This window comes from Pseudorca crassidens, chromosome 13 (assembly GCF_039906515.1).
Source record: "Pseudorca crassidens isolate mPseCra1 chromosome 13, mPseCra1.hap1, whole genome shotgun sequence".
Classification (NCBI taxonomy): domain Eukaryota; kingdom Metazoa; phylum Chordata; class Mammalia; order Artiodactyla; family Delphinidae; genus Pseudorca; species Pseudorca crassidens.
Window position 1 is genome coordinate 47,648,206 of NC_090308.1, and position 20,398 is coordinate 47,668,603.

At 36.6% G+C, this 20,398-nt stretch overlaps 1 protein-coding gene across 4 annotated transcripts in view; it reads left to right on the forward strand.

Moving 5' to 3' along the window:
• REV3L (REV3 like, DNA directed polymerase zeta catalytic subunit) overlaps positions 1-19,010 on the forward strand; it is a 245,390-nt gene extending 226,380 nt beyond the window's left edge. For all 4 annotated transcript variants that reach the window (XM_067702334.1, XM_067702333.1, XM_067702331.1 and 1 more), the window contains 6 exons: positions 3,983-4,097; positions 8,161-8,298; positions 10,116-10,306; positions 10,991-11,237; positions 13,466-13,675; positions 17,904-19,010. In XM_067702334.1, the coding sequence (XP_067558435.1) occupies positions 3,983-4,097; positions 8,161-8,298; positions 10,116-10,306; positions 10,991-11,237; positions 13,466-13,675; positions 17,904-18,044 (1,042 nt within the window). In that variant the 3' untranslated portion in view covers positions 18,045-19,010. The remainder of the gene's footprint in view (positions 1-3,982; positions 4,098-8,160; positions 8,299-10,115; positions 10,307-10,990; positions 11,238-13,465; positions 13,676-17,903) is intronic.
• The last annotated feature ends 1,388 nt before the right edge of the window (positions 19,011-20,398 follow it).

Genomic DNA, 20,398 nt, shown 5'->3' on the forward strand with positions numbered 1-20,398 from the left:
GTCTGCCTGCCGATGCAGGGGACACGGGTTCGTGCCCCGGTCCGGGAAGATTCCACATGCCGCGGAGTGGCTGGGCCCGTGAGCCATGGCCGCTGAGCCTGCGCGTCCGGAGCCTGTGCTCCGCAACGGGAGAGGCCGCAACAGTGGGAGGCCCGCGTACCGCAAAAAAAAAAAAAAAAAAAAGTCACTTAGCCTCCCTGAGGCTGTCATCAGAATGAAGGAAATCTGATACATGATGAAGAATGACCATTGCCTCCCTCTAGTTTCAGGACTGCTGACTTTATGAATCTTGGAGTCTAGCTAAGGGAGATTGGTTAACAAAGCATCAGAATTACTCTGTTAGAAGGGTGTTTCTCTCTCTAGAGCAGTTATGCATTATTGTCCATTTAGACGGTATAAATGTAAACACCCTGACTATCTTTATATTGTAGTGGTTCAAACAATTATTCTATATAATAGTGGTTATCAATAATATTTATCCAAAAAATAATAATACTTATCCCACCCTAGTGGGATAGACCTACTCCCATCAGTTATTGAAGCTCTCTGTAGTAGTGATTCTTAGGCAGGGTAGGTAAGGACGTTTGACAACACACATACTGCCGGGGCAGCAGAAGGGTGGTGGGGAACTAGAACAAAAATCTCTTGGGAAATTCATCTGAGTATAATTGAGAAAAGCCTCCTAGGTGATTCTAATATCCTCGCTTAACTCCCCACCCCATGTGAAATGAAAATCACTGCTTTAAATGTGATCTATCAACCAAAGATAAACATTATTTAACTACATTAAAAGCACCAGTAACAGACAAATAGAAACTTTTTTTTTTTTTTGGCTGTGCCACACAGCTTGCAGGATCTTAATTCCCGGACCAGGGACTGAACCCACTCCCTTGGCAGTGAAAGCATGGAGTCCTAACCAACTGGACCACGAGGGAATTCCCTAGAAACTTATAAAACAGTCTTTCTCTTCGTAGGCTGGTCACCTACATTCTGTTAAGTGACCCAAAACTTCCATTAATCCTGGTCAGCTCCCTTGAAGCTTAGCTCCAACTAAAACTAGCCAAAACAACACAGATGAACTCAAGTAAAACCCCTAACACTACTAGGTAAAATCTCAAATATATACCCTATAATAACTTTTAAGATGTGAAGTATGTGTTCCTTTAATTTTTTATCAACTTTATCAAGGTATAATTTTTAACAAAAAAGTACATAGTTCAATATACAAAATGTACAGACCCATGTAATCAGCTGCCACCCCAGTCAAGATATAGAATATTTCTATCACTGTAGAAAGTTCTGCCATGCTCCTTTGCAGTCAGTCTCTCACTTTCATCCCCTACCCCCAGGCAACCACTTACCTGATTTCTATTACCATAGCTTAGTTTCTCTGTTCTAGAGCTTTGTAGAAATGTGTGTAGAAGCACTTCAATTCATTATTGCATCTGAACATTTTAAGCATAATAATCTTTGTTTTTTAAGTTTGGCATTTACATCTAAAGTTAAACATACCCCCTTAGCATGACTCAACAATCCTAATCCTTGGTATTTACCTAAGAGAAATGAAAACTTAGGTCCACACAAAGACTTGATGCACCTCTTCATTGCAGTTTTATTCTGATAGTCCAAAACTGCAAACAGTCCAAATGTTCATCAGCAGATGAATGGATGAACAAATGTAGCATATCCATACAATGGAGTACTATTCAGCAATAAAAAGGAACCAGTTACTGCTACTTTAGCAACATGGGTGTATCTCAAAAATATGCTGAGTGAAAGAAGCCAGACGTAAGTATGTACTGTATATTATATAAAATTCTTGAAAGACAAAACTAATCTATAGTAATTGAAAGCTGGTCATGTGTTGCTGGGAGTGGAGTGGAGAATTATTGCAAAGGAGTACAAGGGAACTTTATGGGGTCATGAAAATGTCCCTATATCTTGATTCCGGTGGTAGTTACACAAATATATTAATTTTCTAGGGCTGTCACAGATTTGGTGGCTTAAGCACAGAAATTTATTTTCTCACAGTTCTGGAGGTTTGAAGTCCAAGATCAAGGCGTTAGCTTGATTAGCTGTGCTCACATGATCTTTCTTCTGTTCATGTACATTCTTGGTGTTTCTTTGTGTAATTTCCTCTTATAAAGACACCAGATTAGGCTCACCCTAACCACCTAAATTAGAGCATCATTTTAACTTAATCATTTCTTTAAAGGCCCTATCTCCAAATACAGTCACATTCACAATGGGGGTTAAGGTTTTCAGCGTATGAATTTAAGGGGCACAGTTCAGCCCATAGCAAGCCTATACGTTTGTCAACATTCATGGAACTGTACACTTAGAATGTATTCATTTTATTATATGCAAATAATATCTCAATGAAGTTGATTCTTTAAATAATCTTTCAAAAGGAAATTTTGTAATAATCTGCTTTTTTAAAGGCTATACTGGTATAATGATCATCAGATGGGCCTAGAAAGAAAATATTATAAAAAGCTTTAGGTGGTTCAGAATATAGCCTAGCTTAAAAGTATAATTAGCTATCTAAGGCCTATTTGTTGTGCGTTATGTTAAAATTAATTCAGATTGATAAATTTTTATTTTCAAGGCCTTAAGTAATATTAAATAAATACTCCTTACGCTTTTCAGATCAAACTCTAACACAAGTACTATCTGCAATATTGGCAGAGAAAGAGCTTTTCAAAAAAAACCATCCAAATGAGACTGAAAGTCCAATATAAAAGCATTTAAGAAATAATAAGATTGGTTTATGTGGCTCCAAGAATCTTAAAGTCCATGTTTCAAGATAGTATTCATTTCTACTATTTAATGTCTTTCCACTAAAGTTATAAATGAAGATCAGCTTTATAATCTCTATTCCTTAAGTATATTTATTCGCCATTACTTCTTTTGGTCTCAGATTGTGGTATATACTGAAATGTAAAGTGCTATTACAGAGTTAGCTGGATTATATTAGGAAAAAATGCCCAGTACTTTTATCAGTTATTTTTTAGTATTTTTCATATTAGATTTTTTTTAATCCGTATTAGAAATCCTTCCCTCTTGACCTGCATATACTGATGGTGGGATTGTATGTCAGAAATATCTTTCTGGACTTCAGTTTCACATTATCTTTCAAAAAATATTTTTAGTATATACCACTTATCTAGAAATTCCTCTTCTAGGAATTTATTCTAAGGACATAGCTTGCCAAGTTATTATTATATATTAAATATTAGAAAAAAAATTTAATGACTTAGATTTCCAGTGGTAGGGGTTTGGTTAAATTATACTATATCCATACATTGAAATACAGTACAACTGTTAAAATAATGTAAAAGAAGTGACATGGGAAAATGTTCACAATATACCATTAAATGAAAGGAGAAAGTTATCAAACTGTATGATCTGTGATCCCAAATGAGAAAAGATTTACAGATGTACACAAAAGCCTTCTAGTATCTTTTTTCTGAATGGTGAGATTATAAATGGCTGTTTTCTTTGTGCCTTTTTGTGTTTTCTAACTGTTCTTCAATGAACATATTTTACAAAATATACATGTGTTCTTTTCTAAGTTGGGTGGTTCTGGAAGGAAATTCCCTCCCATATCACAAGTAAATTTTCCATTTCTTTATAGTCATCATCTTTTATTTTGTGACTGACATAATTGTGTGTCATGGAAAGCTGTAAATGTATAGGAATGACCCAAGACCTTCTTGCCAGCTGTGACAGCTGTTCTGTGTGTAGCTAAACTAGAAACATTAGATGTCTTAAAGATCTGTAACAAGATATACCGTGAGCACACAGGAAAGTGTGACAAAACAAGAAAACTCAGGTTGGGAGCAACTTAATAAGGAAGAGTAAGGGGGAAAAAAAGGTTTTCCTTGGTTTTACAGTATTATCCAGGAAAGTTACTATTGATGAGATTTTTTTTTGTTACAATGCCTTCCTCATTACCCTACTTTATTTTTAATCCTCTTAGTATGTTTGTGCTACTGAAAGGAGCCACTAAGGAGCAGTCTTTTAAGATTGGTCAGGAAATTGCTGAAGCTGTAACTGCTACCAATCCTAAACCAGTGAAATTGAAGTTTGAAAAGGTAAGAGAAATGTAATACTACTAACCACATATAAAATTCATATACCTTCTGTAGATTTCTGACTTTTTCAATACATTTTCAGATTTTATAATGGTATATGGGTCTGTGAAAGTGTTAAAGTATTTTTCCCTTATTTTTGTATAATTTTCTCAATTTTTTTTGTAATGTCTTATATAAAGAAATGAAAAGACTATTCCAGTTAACTATCGCTGTGTAACCCCAAACTTAATGGTGTAAAACAAGCACCATTTTATTGAGCTTACAGATTTTTATGGGTCAGGAATTCATGAAGGGTGCAGCTGGGATGGCATGTCTCTGCTCCACAACGTTTAGGTCCTTAGCTGAAAGCTAAGGACTGAAATCACCTGAAGCTTGCTCACTCTCATGTCTGGGGGTTGATGCTGGCTGCCATTTGGGACACCAGGTGGGGCTGTGAGCTGGAACACCTACACTTGGCCTTTCCCTGGGGCTACTTGTTCTTCCTCACAGCATGATAGCTGAGTTCTAGGAATGAACATCCCAAAGAGAACCAGATGAAAGCCATTTTGCTTTTTATGACCTAGTCTTAAAATCATATAGCATCATAGCCTGTCTAGATTTGAGAGGGAACATAGGTCCCCATCTCTTAATGGGAAAAATGTCAGAGTCACACTGTGAGAAGGGTATGTGGGATAGAAGATATTATTTCTTTGGAGAATGCAGTCTGCCACAGGACCTTCGACTATTTTCACTTTACTTTGGATATGAAATATGCATTTAGTTCTTTCTGTATAAAACGTACTGAGCTAGGAGAGGTGTGGAATGCAAAGAAGCATGAGACACAGTCCTGCCCTCTAAGAGCCAATAATCTAAAAGGAAAGATTAGAAATGTATGTAAATGATCTTTCATTGTAAACTTAGGAAGCAGTCTCCCTAAGCACTGTAGGAGTGCAAAGAAAAGGTATTATGTCCTCCTAGGCTGGATGGGGAGACTCCATGTAGGAGGTATACATTGCATTCTGTCTCAGAAAATGGTTAGAATTTCAATAGGCAGCCACGGTGCTGCAGTCATTCTGCACAGAAGAAAGTGGTATATAGAAGGATATGGAGTAGGAAACGCACAACATGGGAATACAGAGTAGCAGGAGAGAAGTCTGGAAAAATAAAGTTAAGACCAGATTATAGAGTGTCTTGAATGCCAAGCTAAAGTGTTTAAACTTTATTCAGGAAAGTTTATCAAACAAAAGCATGACAGAGCTTTTTGGGGAGGACTGGCCTCACAGTGGTGTGGAGATGGACTGGAAAGAGAAGAATCTCAAGACAGGATGCCTTTTGCAACCTGTATGTCCTGAAGTAGTGAGATAAACTAGCGAAAATAAACAATTCAAGAGAAAATGGAAAGAAGGATGGGCAGGAGTTAAAAGTGGTTGATTTAGGAGAGCAGGTGTGGAAAAGATAAAAAAGGGAGAAGAGAATCAAACATGACTCCCAAATGTTTATCATGCACCTACTCTGAAGCAAGAATTGTGCTAGAAGAGATTCAGAGAGGACTTGGATACGGTATCTGCCCTGAAGAGTGAGCATTCTAATTGCAGGGAGAGAGGGAAGAAAAATTAGAAAACAGAGCGATGATGAGCGCTATTCTAGAAGTATGTGTGTGATGCTGTGGACACTCAACCTATCTGGCAAAGTGAAGAGCATGGTGTCCTTAGAAAATAACACCAGACGTGAAAATTTACCTGAGATAGATCACAGGCCTAAACATAAAAGCAAAAACTGCAAAACTTCTCAAAGAAAACAGACATTTGTTAAGAATCGTGATGCATATGTTCATGAGTATCAGTCTGTAGTTTTTTTGGTTTTTTTCTTGTATTGTCTTTGTCTGGTTTGGGGACAGGAAAAAAAAATCTGACCTCATAAAATGAGTTGGAAGTGTTTCCTGTTCTACTATCTGAAAGAAAAAGTGTGTAAAATTTTTTCTTAAATGATTGATAAAATTCATCAGTGAAGCAATCTAGTCCTGAAATTTTATGGCGGGGAAGGCATTTTCAATTACAAATTAAATATCTTTAATATATATTATTCAGGTTTTCTTCTCATGTCAGTTTTAAAACTTGTGATTGTCAAGGAGTTTGTCCATTTCTCCTAAGTTGTCAAATTTATTGGCATGAACTATTTATACTTCCTTATTGTGATTTTGATATCTGTAAAATCTTTAGTAACATCCCTTTCACTTTTGATAATTTGTTTTTCCATTTTTTTCCCCCTTGATCATTCTAGCTAGTGGTTTATCCATTTACAGAACTTTCTGAAGAACTGTATAATTAATTTCCACTCTTTATTATCTCCTTCCTTACACTTAACTTTGGGTTTAGTTTGCTTCTCTTTTCCTGTCTTAATTTAGAAACTTGAATCATTGATTTTAAACAAAAAATTTTAATATAAGCGTTTAACAGTAACAAATTTCTCTCAAAACACTACTTTAGTTTCAAATTTGGTATCTTGTGCTTTTATTATTATTCATTTACTTCAGTGATAATGACCTGTAGGTTATTTAGAAGTGTGTTAAGTTCCAAATTTTTAAGGATATTCCAGACATCTTTTTGTTATTAATTTTAATTCCATTGTGGTCAAAGAACATAGTCTATATAATTTCAATGCTTTTAAGTTTGTTACAGTTCGTTGTTTGGTCTAGCACATGGTCTCTTAGTGAATGTTCCCATATGACCTTGAAAATCCCTGTGTATTCTGGTTATTGGGTGGAATGTTCTATAATGTCACTTAGGTTAACTGATAGCGTTGTTGAAGCCAACAACAATCTTACTGATTCTCTGTCAATTTCTAGAAGAGAGGTGCTAAAGTCTCCAAGTATAATCATAGATTTGCCTGTTTCCTCCTTTTAGTTCTGCCAGTTTCTATTTCATGCATTTTGAAGTTTTCTTATTAGGTGCATATACATTTATGGTTATGTATCTTCTTGACAAATTGATACTTTTATCTTTGATAATATTCCTTATCTGGAAATCTACTTTTTCTGATATTAATATAGCCACAACAGCTTTGTTTTGATTAGTATTAACAAGTGTATCTTTTTTCTAACCTTTCTATGTCCTTATATTTAAAGTGGATTTCTAGTAGAAAGCATATTGTTGTATCTTTTTGATGGGATCTAATCTGATCATTTCTCCCTTTTACAAGTTACATTTTTTACACCAATTTTTACACTTTCTACACCATTTTTACACTTTTTACACCACTTACATTTAGTGTGATTACTGATACAGCTTTGGGGCAGAGGAAAGGACCAATGTGGTAACATAAAAAGGGGTGGGGACACACACCCATTCATCCAGGAATTCCAATTCAAGGTATTTATCCTGCAGATTTATCCATGCACGGTTGTTCACTGGAACACTATTTGTAACTCCAAAAGATTGGAAACATCCTAAATAACCCATAGTAGGTAACTGGTTACAAAAATTATTATACCCTCATAAAGTGGACTGCTATGTAGCTACAAAACAAAATGAGCTTTCTTGTACAGGATGGAATGCTCTCCAAGATAAGTTATTAAATGAAATAAGCAAAGTACAGAGTGATGTGGAAGGTAAGCTACCCTTATGTATATAAGTACATGTACTTAGATAGAATATTTCTGGAAGAATATACAGGAAATCAATAACAGGATGCCTCTGTGGAGGGGAAGGTAGACTTTTCATTGTATATTCTCTTATAACTTTTTAATTTGTACCATATAGTAGGTGTTACTTAAAGTCATTTTTTAAATTGTTTGAAAAGATATGATTGAAGACTTTGAGAGAGCAGTATCAGCTGAGGAAGGAGCAAAATTGATAGTGCAAGTAAAGGAGTGGGTGTGTGGTGAGGAAGTAGAACAACTCACTTTGTGTGTTTTTACCTGCAAGTGTTGTCTCATTTTGTATTATGAATTCGTTGGGCCCTAAGCCACATTTAGAATTTTTTATAATTGACATCTGGTTAAAGAGAGAAAAAGGCATATAAAAATAAGATATTCATGGTTGGAAAAAAATGGTTATTGATAGATATTTTATTAATTTCGTCACAGGTATATTTGCCCTGTGTCTTACAAACAAAAAAGAGGTATGTGGGTTACATGTATGAAACATTGGATCAAAAGGACCCAGTATTTGATGCAAAAGGAATAGAAACAGTCAGAAGAGACTCCTGCCCTGCTGTTTCTAAGGTAAGTTTTATCTATCTTGTTGTCATCTTTAAGAAATAAGTGGCTAGGACTTCCCTGCTGGCGCAGTGGTTAAGAATCCGTCTGCCAATGCAGGGTACATGGGTTTGAGCCCTGGTCTGGGAAGATTCCCACATGCCACGGAGCAACTAAGCCCGTGCGCCACAACTACTGAGCCTGCGCTCTAGAGCCTGAGAGCCACAACTACTGAGCCCACATGCCACAACTACTGAAGCCCATGCTCCCTAGAGCCCATGTGCCACAACTACTGAGCCTGCATGCTCTAGGACCCTGCATGCCGCAACTCCCAAGCCTGCGTGCTGCAGCTGCTTTAGCCCATGCACCTAGAGCCCATGCTCCGCAACAAGAGAAGCCACTGCAATGAGAAGCTTGCAATGAGTAGCCCCCGTTCGCCACAACTAGAGAAAAGCCCACACGCAGCAACGAAGACCCAATGCAGCCAAAAAAAATAATAATAATTTTAAAAAAGAAATAAGTGGCTAAAGAATCCGGTACAAATCCTTAAGCACATATCTAGGTGGAGGAACTATATAGCCTATATGACTATGTATAACTATAAGAGGAACTGCATGATTTTTTGAGAACTTCATTTCTAATGAAAACAACTTATTTAAGTCCTTAGTTTCTGACTTCTCCCACACCTTACCTTTTATCACAATTGCTAAAAAACAACACTTGAACTTGATAAAAATTTCCTGTCTAATCACCTAGAGATGATATATGGCAACACCCAAAAGCTATGGAGCAGGATAAAGAAGGGAAACTGAACAGAGAAATTTCATAAGTAATGTAATCCATCCTAGATTAACTGAAATTCTGTTTACTTGGGTTACCAAATACAAGTTAGGGAGATTTCTGAACAATGGTAATATAAATTACCTAAATTTCTCAACCATAGTATCTCATATTTATTTTTTCTTTATTCAGGCCCAGATTCCTTCTATAACAAACCAAAAATAAATGGTATAAATGGAATAGCACTCTATACACTGAGTTTTACAAGAGCATTAAAAGCATAATAGATTGATAGCAACCTATTATGTCACATATAATATTATGTAAATTTGAGATATTTTTTAATACTAGTTTCTGGAAAAGATATCCAGTGCATTCTTCCTCTGAGGGAAGAATGGTGCCTTGGCTAAGTTAGCAACTTCTTGTATAAATATGTATGGATTCTAGTACTCAGAATAAGATACAGAGCTTTCACCTGGAACTAATTTAAATTCATTCCACTGCATAAATCTACTGCATGTCAGTCATTTTCTAGTAGAGATACTCCAGCACAGAAAATTCTATCACAGTTAGTATATATTTACTGACACTATAAAAAGGCAAAAAGACTGACTTTATTTCACTGCTCGGTGATGTTTAACTTTATTTCACTGCTTGGTTATGTTTAAACTTCTCTCTGTCCACCTGAATCCAGCCCTTTCTATAATAGGGTTAATACATGAAATGATGTCTGGCTTTTTGTGCCTGGAGTGTTCTTGGCTATTTAAGACAACTTAAATGTTTCGTGTTGCTCATCACACACAGCAAATGTTTCATCTGCATGTCATCCCGATATGATTTTCCTCAAACTACATAATACTCTATTTTTAGAAATCACAAGTTAAATAAAGTCTCCAAAATATTTTCCAGTTTCAATCATTTTTATTATCTAGTCATTGTAAATAGCAGATTGTTCAGACAGATCAGCAAGTTTCAGTAATTAACGTAATTGAAAGTATAACAGCAATGATGAAATATATTGGGGGATATTTTTTCCTTATGAGCATATCCATTTTTTTTTAAAGATACTTGAGCGTTCTCTGAAGCTGCTATTTGAAACAAGAGATATAAGTTTAATTAAACAGTATGTTCAACGACAATGTATGAAGCTTCTGGAAGGAAAGGCCAGCATACAAGATTTTATCTTTGCAAAGGAATACAGAGGAAGTGCCTCTTACAAACCTGGCGCGTGTGTGCCAGCCCTGGAACTTACAAGGTAATGATGTGCACAACAGCACAACCCCCAATACCTAGTAAGTGTAGTCCTGGGATTTGGAATGGTTTGGAGTAGATTAATAGACACCCAGTCTGCAGGCACAGATACACAATTGTCTATTCCCCTGCCCACGTGAAGCCTTACTAAAGTGAGTGGGTGACCCCCATACGTTGCAAGTTCTAAAGAAGAAGAAAGAGCTCCTCTTCTGGCCTTCCCTGCAGAAACTAAATTTAGTGAAATTGTAATCTGATACAGAGCTGGAATTGATTGTTTTTCCCATATCAGAATCACTAGGTAGTCCTTAATTTTCATTTACCAAAGCACTGAGATGGTATCATTCTAGAATCAGATCACCTAATCAGCTAAATTTTATCCTCCATTATTAGATTTACAATAGTTAATTCTTAGTCTTAGGGGATAAAAAACAATTTAAGGTAGTTGATATCTGCCAACTCATATTGTTCTCCATGTAACAGTAATTTACAGAGTAAGTTTTATTAAACTCTCACAGCATATCCACTTGGTGCCAACTAAGTGAAGTGTATACAGTTGTCAAAAAAGTTACTTGAAGGTTCCCCTTGTTGATTTCTCATGGTTTCATTATTGTTTAATTCTCATTTAATTTTCTGGAAAGATGCCTTCCATGACAGTCTTTGAGTGACTATTTTATTTGGATTTAAATAGGAAAATGCTTACTTATGATCGGCGCTCTGAGCCTCGAGTTGGGGAACGAGTGCCATATGTCATCATTTATGGGACCCCTGGAGTACCACTTATCCAGCTGGTAAGGCGCCCAGTGGAAGTCCTGCAGGACCCGACTCTGAGACTGAATGCCACTTACTATATCACCAAGCAAATCCTTCCACCCCTGGCAAGAATCTTCTCACTTATTGGTATTGATGTCTTCAACTGGTATCATGAATTACCAAGGGTAAGCCTACTAAATAGTACCTGTGCTGTGACTCTAAAGAGAGAATTCACTTACAATTTTCAGTAGAGCTAAAGATTTTATTTACATGCTATCAGAGCAAAGCAAATGCTTTATTATCCTATACCAACAAAGGTGCTACATTTTTCTGGTTTAGTTTTCTACAAACACCTTCCCAGCTTCTGTCAGATTGGCCAAATTATAGAAGATTAAATCCAAAACTACATCAATGGTAAACACTTAACTATAAAATAACTCAAAGCAGCTAATAAAAAGTAAACAAAGGAGGGGCTTCCCTGGTGGTGCAGTGGTTGAGAGTCCACCTGCCAATGCAGGGGACGCGGGTTTGTGCCCCGGTCCGGGAAGATCCCACATGCTGCGGAGCAGCTGGGCCCGTGAGCTATGGCTGCTGAGCCTGCGTGTCCAGAGCCTGTGCTCCGCAACAGGAGAGGCCACAACAGTGAGAGGCCCGCGTACCACAAAAAAAAAAAAAAAAATTGAACAAAGGAGAGCAGAAAAATCCCTTCAAAATGGGTGTTTAAGAAATGTATAGGATGTAGTAACTAGACATATTCCTGCAGAAACCAGACTAAGGAAATAATGTTAAAATAGCACTTTACTAAAGTAAAACATGCAATGTGGAATCTTACCAAGGGAGTTTTGCTTGAACTCTTTTTTTCTTAGTTTACCCATTAGAAGCCTGAAGGAACGATTTGTGGTTCTGTAATAATCTGGGATACATTACTCTAGGAGAGTAGCAGTTGTTATCTGATGTTTAGAATTAGATCTGCTGTCATTTGCTCAGACTATGAAAGGCTGAGGGTATGCAGGAAAACTGATAAAAGTTGATAATTAAATTATTTTTACTTTCTCAGTGAGCACTTAAGGCCTCAAGGAAAAGAATAAGCTGGGAAACTGAGGTTGAAGCTGTGCTTCAGAGAATCTGTGCTGGCCAACATCTGTAATGCTGTGTCCTGGCTCTATGCCACAAAGCTATTACTATTTTTCATTTCATCACCAGCAAGAATGTTAAAACAATGGCATTTATAAAAGGCTGACCTAATAACTTTTATGCAGAGTGACTTATAAGACAGCAAGGGAGTACACCAAGGGTATGATTGTAAGATGATGTTATTTCAGTGTGAAAAAGAGTATCAGAAGACATCTCTGAAACCAGTATTACTTCAAATGAGGAATGATTAGGGAACATGTATCTAATTTCATTTGAAATGTTCCAGGTTTACTTTTACTTGAATTTTGCACCTTACTGCCTAACAAGTTATTTTTAACCTTCCACTTACCTTGCTGCCATGGCCCAAATTGCGCAGTCTTAAACAGTATCTACTCTTAACCTGGATTTCTTCCTCTGTCCTCTGTGATCTCCACGCCCCCATATGATCTCATACATCTACATATCTCAACCAGAAAACTGAGTGACAGGGATTTCCCTGGTGGCGCAGTGGTTGAGAATCCGCCTGCCAATGCACGGGACATGGGTTTGATCCCTGGTCCGGGAAGATCCCACATGCTGCGGAGCAACCAAGCCCATGCACCACAACTACTGAAGCCTGAGCACCTAGAGCCTGTGCTCCACAACAAGAGAAGCCACCGCAGTAAGAAGCCCACGCACTGCAACGAAGAGTAGCCCCCGCTCACCACAACTAGAGAAAGCCCGTGCGCAGCAACAAAGACCCAACACAGCCAAAAATAAATAAATTAAAAAAAAAAAAAAAACCGAGTGACAGGAGACTATTTTTCTTTTTTATTGAAGTATAATTGACATACAATCTGGTATTAGTTTCAAGTGTACGACATAGTGGTTTGACATTTATATACATTGAGATGATCACCATGATAAAGTCTAGTTATCTGTTACCATTTAAATTTATTATAATATTAGTGACTATATTTCCTATTCTGTATATTATATCCCAATGACTTACTTATTTTATAACTGGAAGTTTGTGCCTCTTGAGACTTTTTTTTTCCCAAAAAACGAAAACAAAACAATATTATCTGATGATATTAAAGTGTAAAGGAACGACTTTGTTCTTTTCTATAGCCCCATTGTCTAGAACAGTGCCTGACATATAGTAGCTATTCAGTATTTGTTGAACAAATGAAATAATGCCTTAGTAAACCTGTAATTAGCATGAGAATAGCCACTCTGCTATGAAGCTGGCTCAGACTTATTTCTGAATTGATATTTTTCTGAACTGTTGTTTTTATAGATCCAGAAAGCCACCAGCTCCTCTCGAAGTGAACCTGAAGGGCGGAAAGGCACTATCTCACAATACTTCACTACCTTACACTGCCCTGTGTGTGATGACCTGACTCAGCACGGCATCTGTAGTAACTGTCGCAGCCAACCTCAGCATGTTGCAGTCATCCTTAACCAAGAAATTCGAGAGTTGGAACGTCAGCAGGAGCAACTTGTAAAGGTACAACCTTGTTCAAAAGACCCAGAATCCCAAGCAATCTGATTCTTCAGGGAAATGTAGTCAACTCTTGAGGGAGGTGTAGTGTAAGGTGTGAAACTCTGGTGTGAAAGTGGAATAAGGATTCTAAGTTAATAAACTTCCTAAAAATATCATAATTGAACTAAACTATTAAAAATGGCTAAATTTGTTTTATAATTTAGTTTTTGTTTTTATAGAATAGTGTATTATGTTTATTAGAACCATAGAACTACAATGTCCAGCCACCCAATTTCTTTTATAATAGTATTTCTAAAAAAGAAAGAAAAGTACTAATTGCTTTGTCTACCATATCTACTTACCATTCTCATAAAAATCTGGTTTTCCTAGAGAATTGCTAGTAAACTTGGAAGGTTTGCAATTCTGAGTCAAGATAGAAAATTAACAGTTAACATGATTTAATCTTCCTATCTGCCAGAGGCTGGCTGTTCTAGGCCCTCTTACAGATGAGTAAACTGACACAGAGGGATTAAGTAATTTGCCCCATGTTCCACTGGTAATAAGCAGCCAAGACGGGATACAGACATAAAATACAGACATAAAATGCAGAGATAATTTTTCAAATGTGGAATTCCAGCAGAAATAAACAATAGGAATCTCTTGAAATAAGTTAGAAAATTAAATCTAAAGGAAAAAATATTATAGCACATTTTTTTAAAGTAGTATATTTCTTAAAGGACTGATTATATCTTCTTATAGCATCATGTTTCAAGTTGCAATTTTAGCTTTCAGGTGAGAGAATAACAATTTTGAGGTGGAGTTTGTTTGTTTTGTCTTTAGAAGAGCAATATATAAGGTTATTATTGGAGTGTTTTAAAACCAACCAGATAATTGAAAGGCAGTGTGATATAGTGGAAAATGAATCAAGCTGATAGTAAGAACATCAGGATTCCAGTCTGGACTTCATAGTACTGGCCATGTCCTCTGGCCCCAGTTTTCTCAGAATGTAGGTTGATGCTCTTTCCTAGGTCCTATCTAGCTCTATCATTGTGAATTCTAAACGACCACTCCTGGCAGCTCGTCTGTTCATATGCCTAATGTAATCCAACCACCTATGTAAAGGCCAGGTTCTACACCATGCCCCTCAAGGTAAAAAGGCTTCTGAACCAAGTCAGAGTATCCACAACCTCCTAGGAGGACAACCTAGCTGCCACACAGTTGAAAAGGGAGAGAAACCATCTCTTGAGAGACTAGGCTCTTAGAATAGAAGGATGATTAAGGACTGGTAAAGTAGACACTGTTTCTTCTGCACCATTCTAGCTGCTATTCTGCACTGGCAGAAAACTCTTAAGTTGTATAGTGTATAGCCAGTCATCCAGAATGCATTAAACAGATTTCATTAAGGACAGTAAGATCTCAAGGTATGATTATTTTGATGCAACCACAGAAGCCTAGCTTACTGAAATGATAAAGTGGCTTTTCCCTCTCCTAAATAGTTGTTAAGTACGCTCACTTTCTCCTTCCCTTATGTTACCATCCTAGTCCAACCACCATTATCTCTCCCCAGACTCCTGCAACAGCCTCCTACCCTGATCCCCCGCCATCCTGTCCATTCTCAACACTAGCTCGAGCTTCCCCACCGAAGAGAAAGTGAGCCCAGTGAGGGCAGAGGCCCTGCCCTTCCCTTGCTGAGTTTGCTGTGCCTAGCACGGAGTCCAGCCCATGGTGGGTCGTACACATGTATTAAATGAAGAAACAGCTTCTTGCTGAATGCACAGTTAAAGCAGCAGTAAGTCATTGGAGTGATTGCCAAGCAATTTGCAGCCACTCTGTCCCAGTTTTTGTACCACTTTGTACTAGTGGTTCTGGTTAGTACAACCACTAGTCACTGGGTGACCCCAGCTTCTGTTTTTTTTAGGTTACTACCCCAATGGCAGCAACCAGCCCTCATAGAAAATTCCCTAGTTGGCATCTAGTACAAGGTGCAAACATGGGCAGGACCTCCAGAGCTCCACTGACGTCAGAGGCTGTGAGTGGCCTCTTCCCTGGACCTTACTGTCTTCTGTCCCCAGCAACATGCACTATGCTAGTTGGTGCCATCAATTTAACCACAACCTTCCTTCAATATTAGGTCTTATTTCTTATAAAAATGCAGTTTTAAAAGTAACACTTTAAAATAAGGATGGTTCATCATCTTTAAAGGGATATTTTAACTTTAGGATTGTTTTTTTCCTAAGAGGATTAAAATGTGTGTCTCCTGTGCACTAAATAATCTGTAGGAATTTTCATAAAGCAGAAATTACAGGAGATAAAATGAGAAATTGTCAGAAACATTAGTAATAGATTTGATACACCTCTCAGCCCAAGACCAGTCAAGTGATCAGAAATCAGTACAATTATTAAAGATCTACACAACATTATAAGATAGACCTTATCCAACATTAGAGACTACACCTTCTTTTCAAGTGTTATGGAATGTTAAAAAATTGAACATATTTTAGTCTATAAAGAAAACCTTAATAAACTTCAGAAAGTTGAAATATTACAAGCATTTTATCAATACAATTCTATAAAGCTAGTAAGTTAATTATAAACTCAGAAAACAAAATGATCCTTCTACTTGGAAATTTTAACACTCCCTGTTAAACAAACAACACATATAAATTCTAGACAACCATAGCAGATCTCAAAGAAAAATTCATCAACTTAAACACTTTTAATAAAAAATGAACTTAAGCATCTGACTGAAAATTTTTTAAAAAACAAGAAAGTAAGCCAAAGGATAGCAAAAAGAATCATTAAATATTAAAGCAGTTTTTGTTTTACGTTTGCTAAAATGTAAGTTTCCAGGTTGTGGTGTTTAAAGTTTTAAACGTAAGCTGCTCGGGGTTTAAATCACCAGTAAAGGATCTTGAAACTAAACATTGAGTTAAATTTAGTGAGGCAAGTAATTCCATCCTGGTTTATTTATCAGGCAAGCACAGCAAGTGCATAAATATTTATCAGTTTGTCCTGGCACCTGAACGTAGCTGCAGTACATAGAGCTGCAGTGCAGACATTCCATATTTGGGAGTAGGTTTGAGTCTCTTGGCAGAGATCTAATTAGTGAAAGTCTTCAAAGTAGAACAGCAGCACACTTACTTTTCAAGAGAGCATGCTGAAGCACAGGGCTCTCAGTAGTTTGCTTGTGGCAGTATCATAATACTGGTACAGTAACCAGCGTGCTCAGAAAAATGGGCCTTTCAATTGACTGGAAGATACTGGCGCAAAGAACAAAAATTGTTTGCCCTGTGAGACCTTTAAAACAGAAGCTGTTAGATACAGATCAGAGAATTAAGTGGAGCAGATCTGATTTCTCTCTTAAAAGGTTAGTATGGTAGCTGCTATTTGCTATCCCTTTTTTTAATCACTTGGATACACTATTCACATAAAAAATCAGCATATATTTTCTTGACCCTTGGGGCCCTCACTATTTAACGTTTTTCATGTTTTATCAATTTTTTAAACTGTATGTATAACTTCAGACTTTACATATTAAAATCTGATCACTGGGTAAGACATTATAATGCTTCTCTTTAAAAATTGCCTTATGATTTATTATTTTCCTTTAGATCAGATCTCATTATACATTAGAATCAACTGAGAACCCTAAAATGTACAGATTCTTAGGCTCTTATGCCCATAGATCCTGATTCATTGGTCTGGGATGGGGCTGAGGCATTAGTCTATTTTTAGGCTCATGTACGTAAGCCAGGGTTGAAACTACTGGTCTGCACTACTACTTTCAAATTCACATGCTTTGATTTTTTTTTTTCCATACTGGCATTTTCTCTTCTGAAATAAGAAAGTGGGTAACATTTTTATGATTGGCATACAAAATGTTTAATATAAGTAACTTGAAAGAATAGTGTACATAAGCGCATTTAAGAGACAGTCTTTGAATGGTAATTGGGTAGCCTATTATGTGTATGTTAATATAATAGGATTCTACCATAAATGAAAGTTGATCTTTGGGATGAAATGAATCCTTAGGGAATTTTGTGCTCTGTGGTTTGTGAAATAATATCCTTTAGAAATGTGTCAACTTAGGGTTGGCTATGCTTCAAAGAAATGAAAATTAATGAAACTTTCTGTAATATGTGCCATATGTCTGCCTGTAATCTGTGGTGGGTCATAAAGGAGGGATTATAAAAGTTGTTACATCTAGATAGAAACTTTCCTATCATTTGATGTACTCCTCTTGTACTTTCAGATATGCAAGAACTGTACAGGTTGCCTTGATCGACATATCCCGTGTGTTTCTCTGAACTGCCCAGTACTTTACAAACTCTCCCGAGTAAATAGAGAATTATCCAAGGCACCATATCTCCGGCAATTACTAGACCAGTTTTAAATTGTCAATATCACAGAATTCCAGGTGCTATTTTTTTCAGTGTTTACCACTAAACTGTTGTGCATGGTGCTTTTTCAACGTTCATCGAGTCAAGTGTGTTCATTGTCTATTATCTGAAGACTATGAAGACTTTTATGCTGAGTTAAAAATTGTACTTGTTGATCTCTGAATAGCTCACTTCTTCCAGTGTACAAACCCCTCATCCTTTTGCCTTTTCAACATTGTTTTATAATGCAGGTGTCGAATTTGCTACGGTATGCATAACATCTTGTAAATCCATTTGAGTAGATCATGTTTACTTCCCTGTGGAAGGAGCACTGAAAACCTCTTTAAAAAAACATTCGTGTTTTCCTTGACCTGTCTGTATCAAGACGTGTTATATCCATTCACTTCATAATTTTGACTGCGAAATATTTTGTAAATACACTTTTTTACTTTTCAAACTAAGTAAAATAATGTGCAATGAATTTTATACAAATGATTTTCAAGTTGTTTGGTATATTTCCTCTAGGTTTTGCTTGACTCAGAGTAGAGTTGTTATTTTGATCAAACTGTGCAAACAATAGTACCATGTGTAGCATTTTGAAACTTATTTTCTAAAACCGCTGTCTTGCTTTAGCTATTAATGGGGCATTGTGAGGAACTGTGCAAAGACTTTTTTGTTACAAACCTGTGGGCCTGTTGCAATACTTTAAAAATAAAAAATTTTATTCCATTTTTGCTTGTTTTGTATAGACATTTCTATCGCTTCTAAATATGCTTAAAATATTTTCTTTCCTTATGTACTGTACAGTTAATCTTATTTGCCATCATCTTGAACACAAAATGCGTATTTAGAATATTTGTATAACTGTATAAAATAAAAAAGGAATTATGTGGTCAGTGCATTGTTTTCTAAACTGGAAATCATTGTTTTAAAAGTTAATAATGGAAACCATATTAAAACTGAATAAACTACGAAATACAGCAGTGTGGTTTTATCTTGCTGTAAATAGAATGATCTTCTGTTTTATAAGCCTACATTAGTTACATCCTCCCTACCCTCTCTGAATTTTAATGAGGTAAATTTAACTCGTTATATACTAATTGATGTTGCAATTCCCTAACCAAAACTTTAAGATTTTTTTTTAAACGGGAGCAAGTAGTCTAGGAAACGTTTAGCTCTCATCCATGTTCATATTCATTTAGATAATACTTAATTTTGAAGCCAAGACTTTACAACGGGAAAGCAAAAATTTTCTTAGTACTTTTTTAAAACTTAATGCCAGGACTTCCCTGGTGGCACAGTAGTTAAGAATCTGCCTGCCAAAGCAGGAGACGGCACAGTAGTTAAGAATCTGCCTGCCAAAGCAGGAGACACAGGTTCAAGCCCTCGTCCGGGAAGATCCCACATGCTATGGAGCAACTAAACCTGCGTGCCACAACTACTGAAGCCCATGCACCTAGAGCCTGTGCTCCGCAACAAGAGAAGCCACCACAATGAGAAGCCCACACACAGCAACTAGAGAAAGCCTGCACACAGCAACGAAGACCCAACGCAGCCAAAAATAAATATTTATATTTAAAAAACAGTTAATGCCAATATTTTCAATAGAAAAAAATTAAGATAGAAAGCTCATCTGGTTATGCACCAGAAGTAGGTCTAGGTACTGCCGAATTCAGTACTTCCAAATATTGGGATTTGTTTTCTGAAAATTATATGGTAAATATGTAATCAAAGAGATATAAATCATGGCTGCACATTATTTCTCCTAAGCCCTGTGGAGACATCATAAATCGGCACTTCTGTGGATCATTTTTGTTTGGGAGTCTAGAGCTAGTCCTTAGAATTAGAATTTTCTTACCCTTGCATGGGTGGCCATTGATGAACTATCTATTACTTTCCCTTTTCTAAGTTCTGTGTTATCAGGACTTCCACTTATATTATCTTTCTCATCAATGTAGCTAGACACAATATTCTCAACAGAATAATCATTCTTAACCTCTTTATAATTGGACATAGCCAAACTAGCAAATGGTTATTCAATACTAGTGCCCAAAACAAGCTCAAAACTAGTTTTAAGCACTTAGCATATCTCTGGTTCCCTTTTGTGCAGGGAAATGCCTCCCTTCTAACTCTGTCCTCAGAGTCTGTAGCCTAACTGCCTTTTAATGAGATGCATCTGCTGTTTCAGTAACTGTCACCAGTGCGGGTGCTGAAACATGGACCTATTTTACCAAAAAATATTTTATAAAAAGCTTCAGTATACTTTCATAATTATTTCCCCTCCCTTTTAGAACAGCTATTAATAAAGTTTTGTGTTTCACCCAGACCAGAAAAAAAAAAAAGTTCATTTTCTGAGTAATGCTAAAGA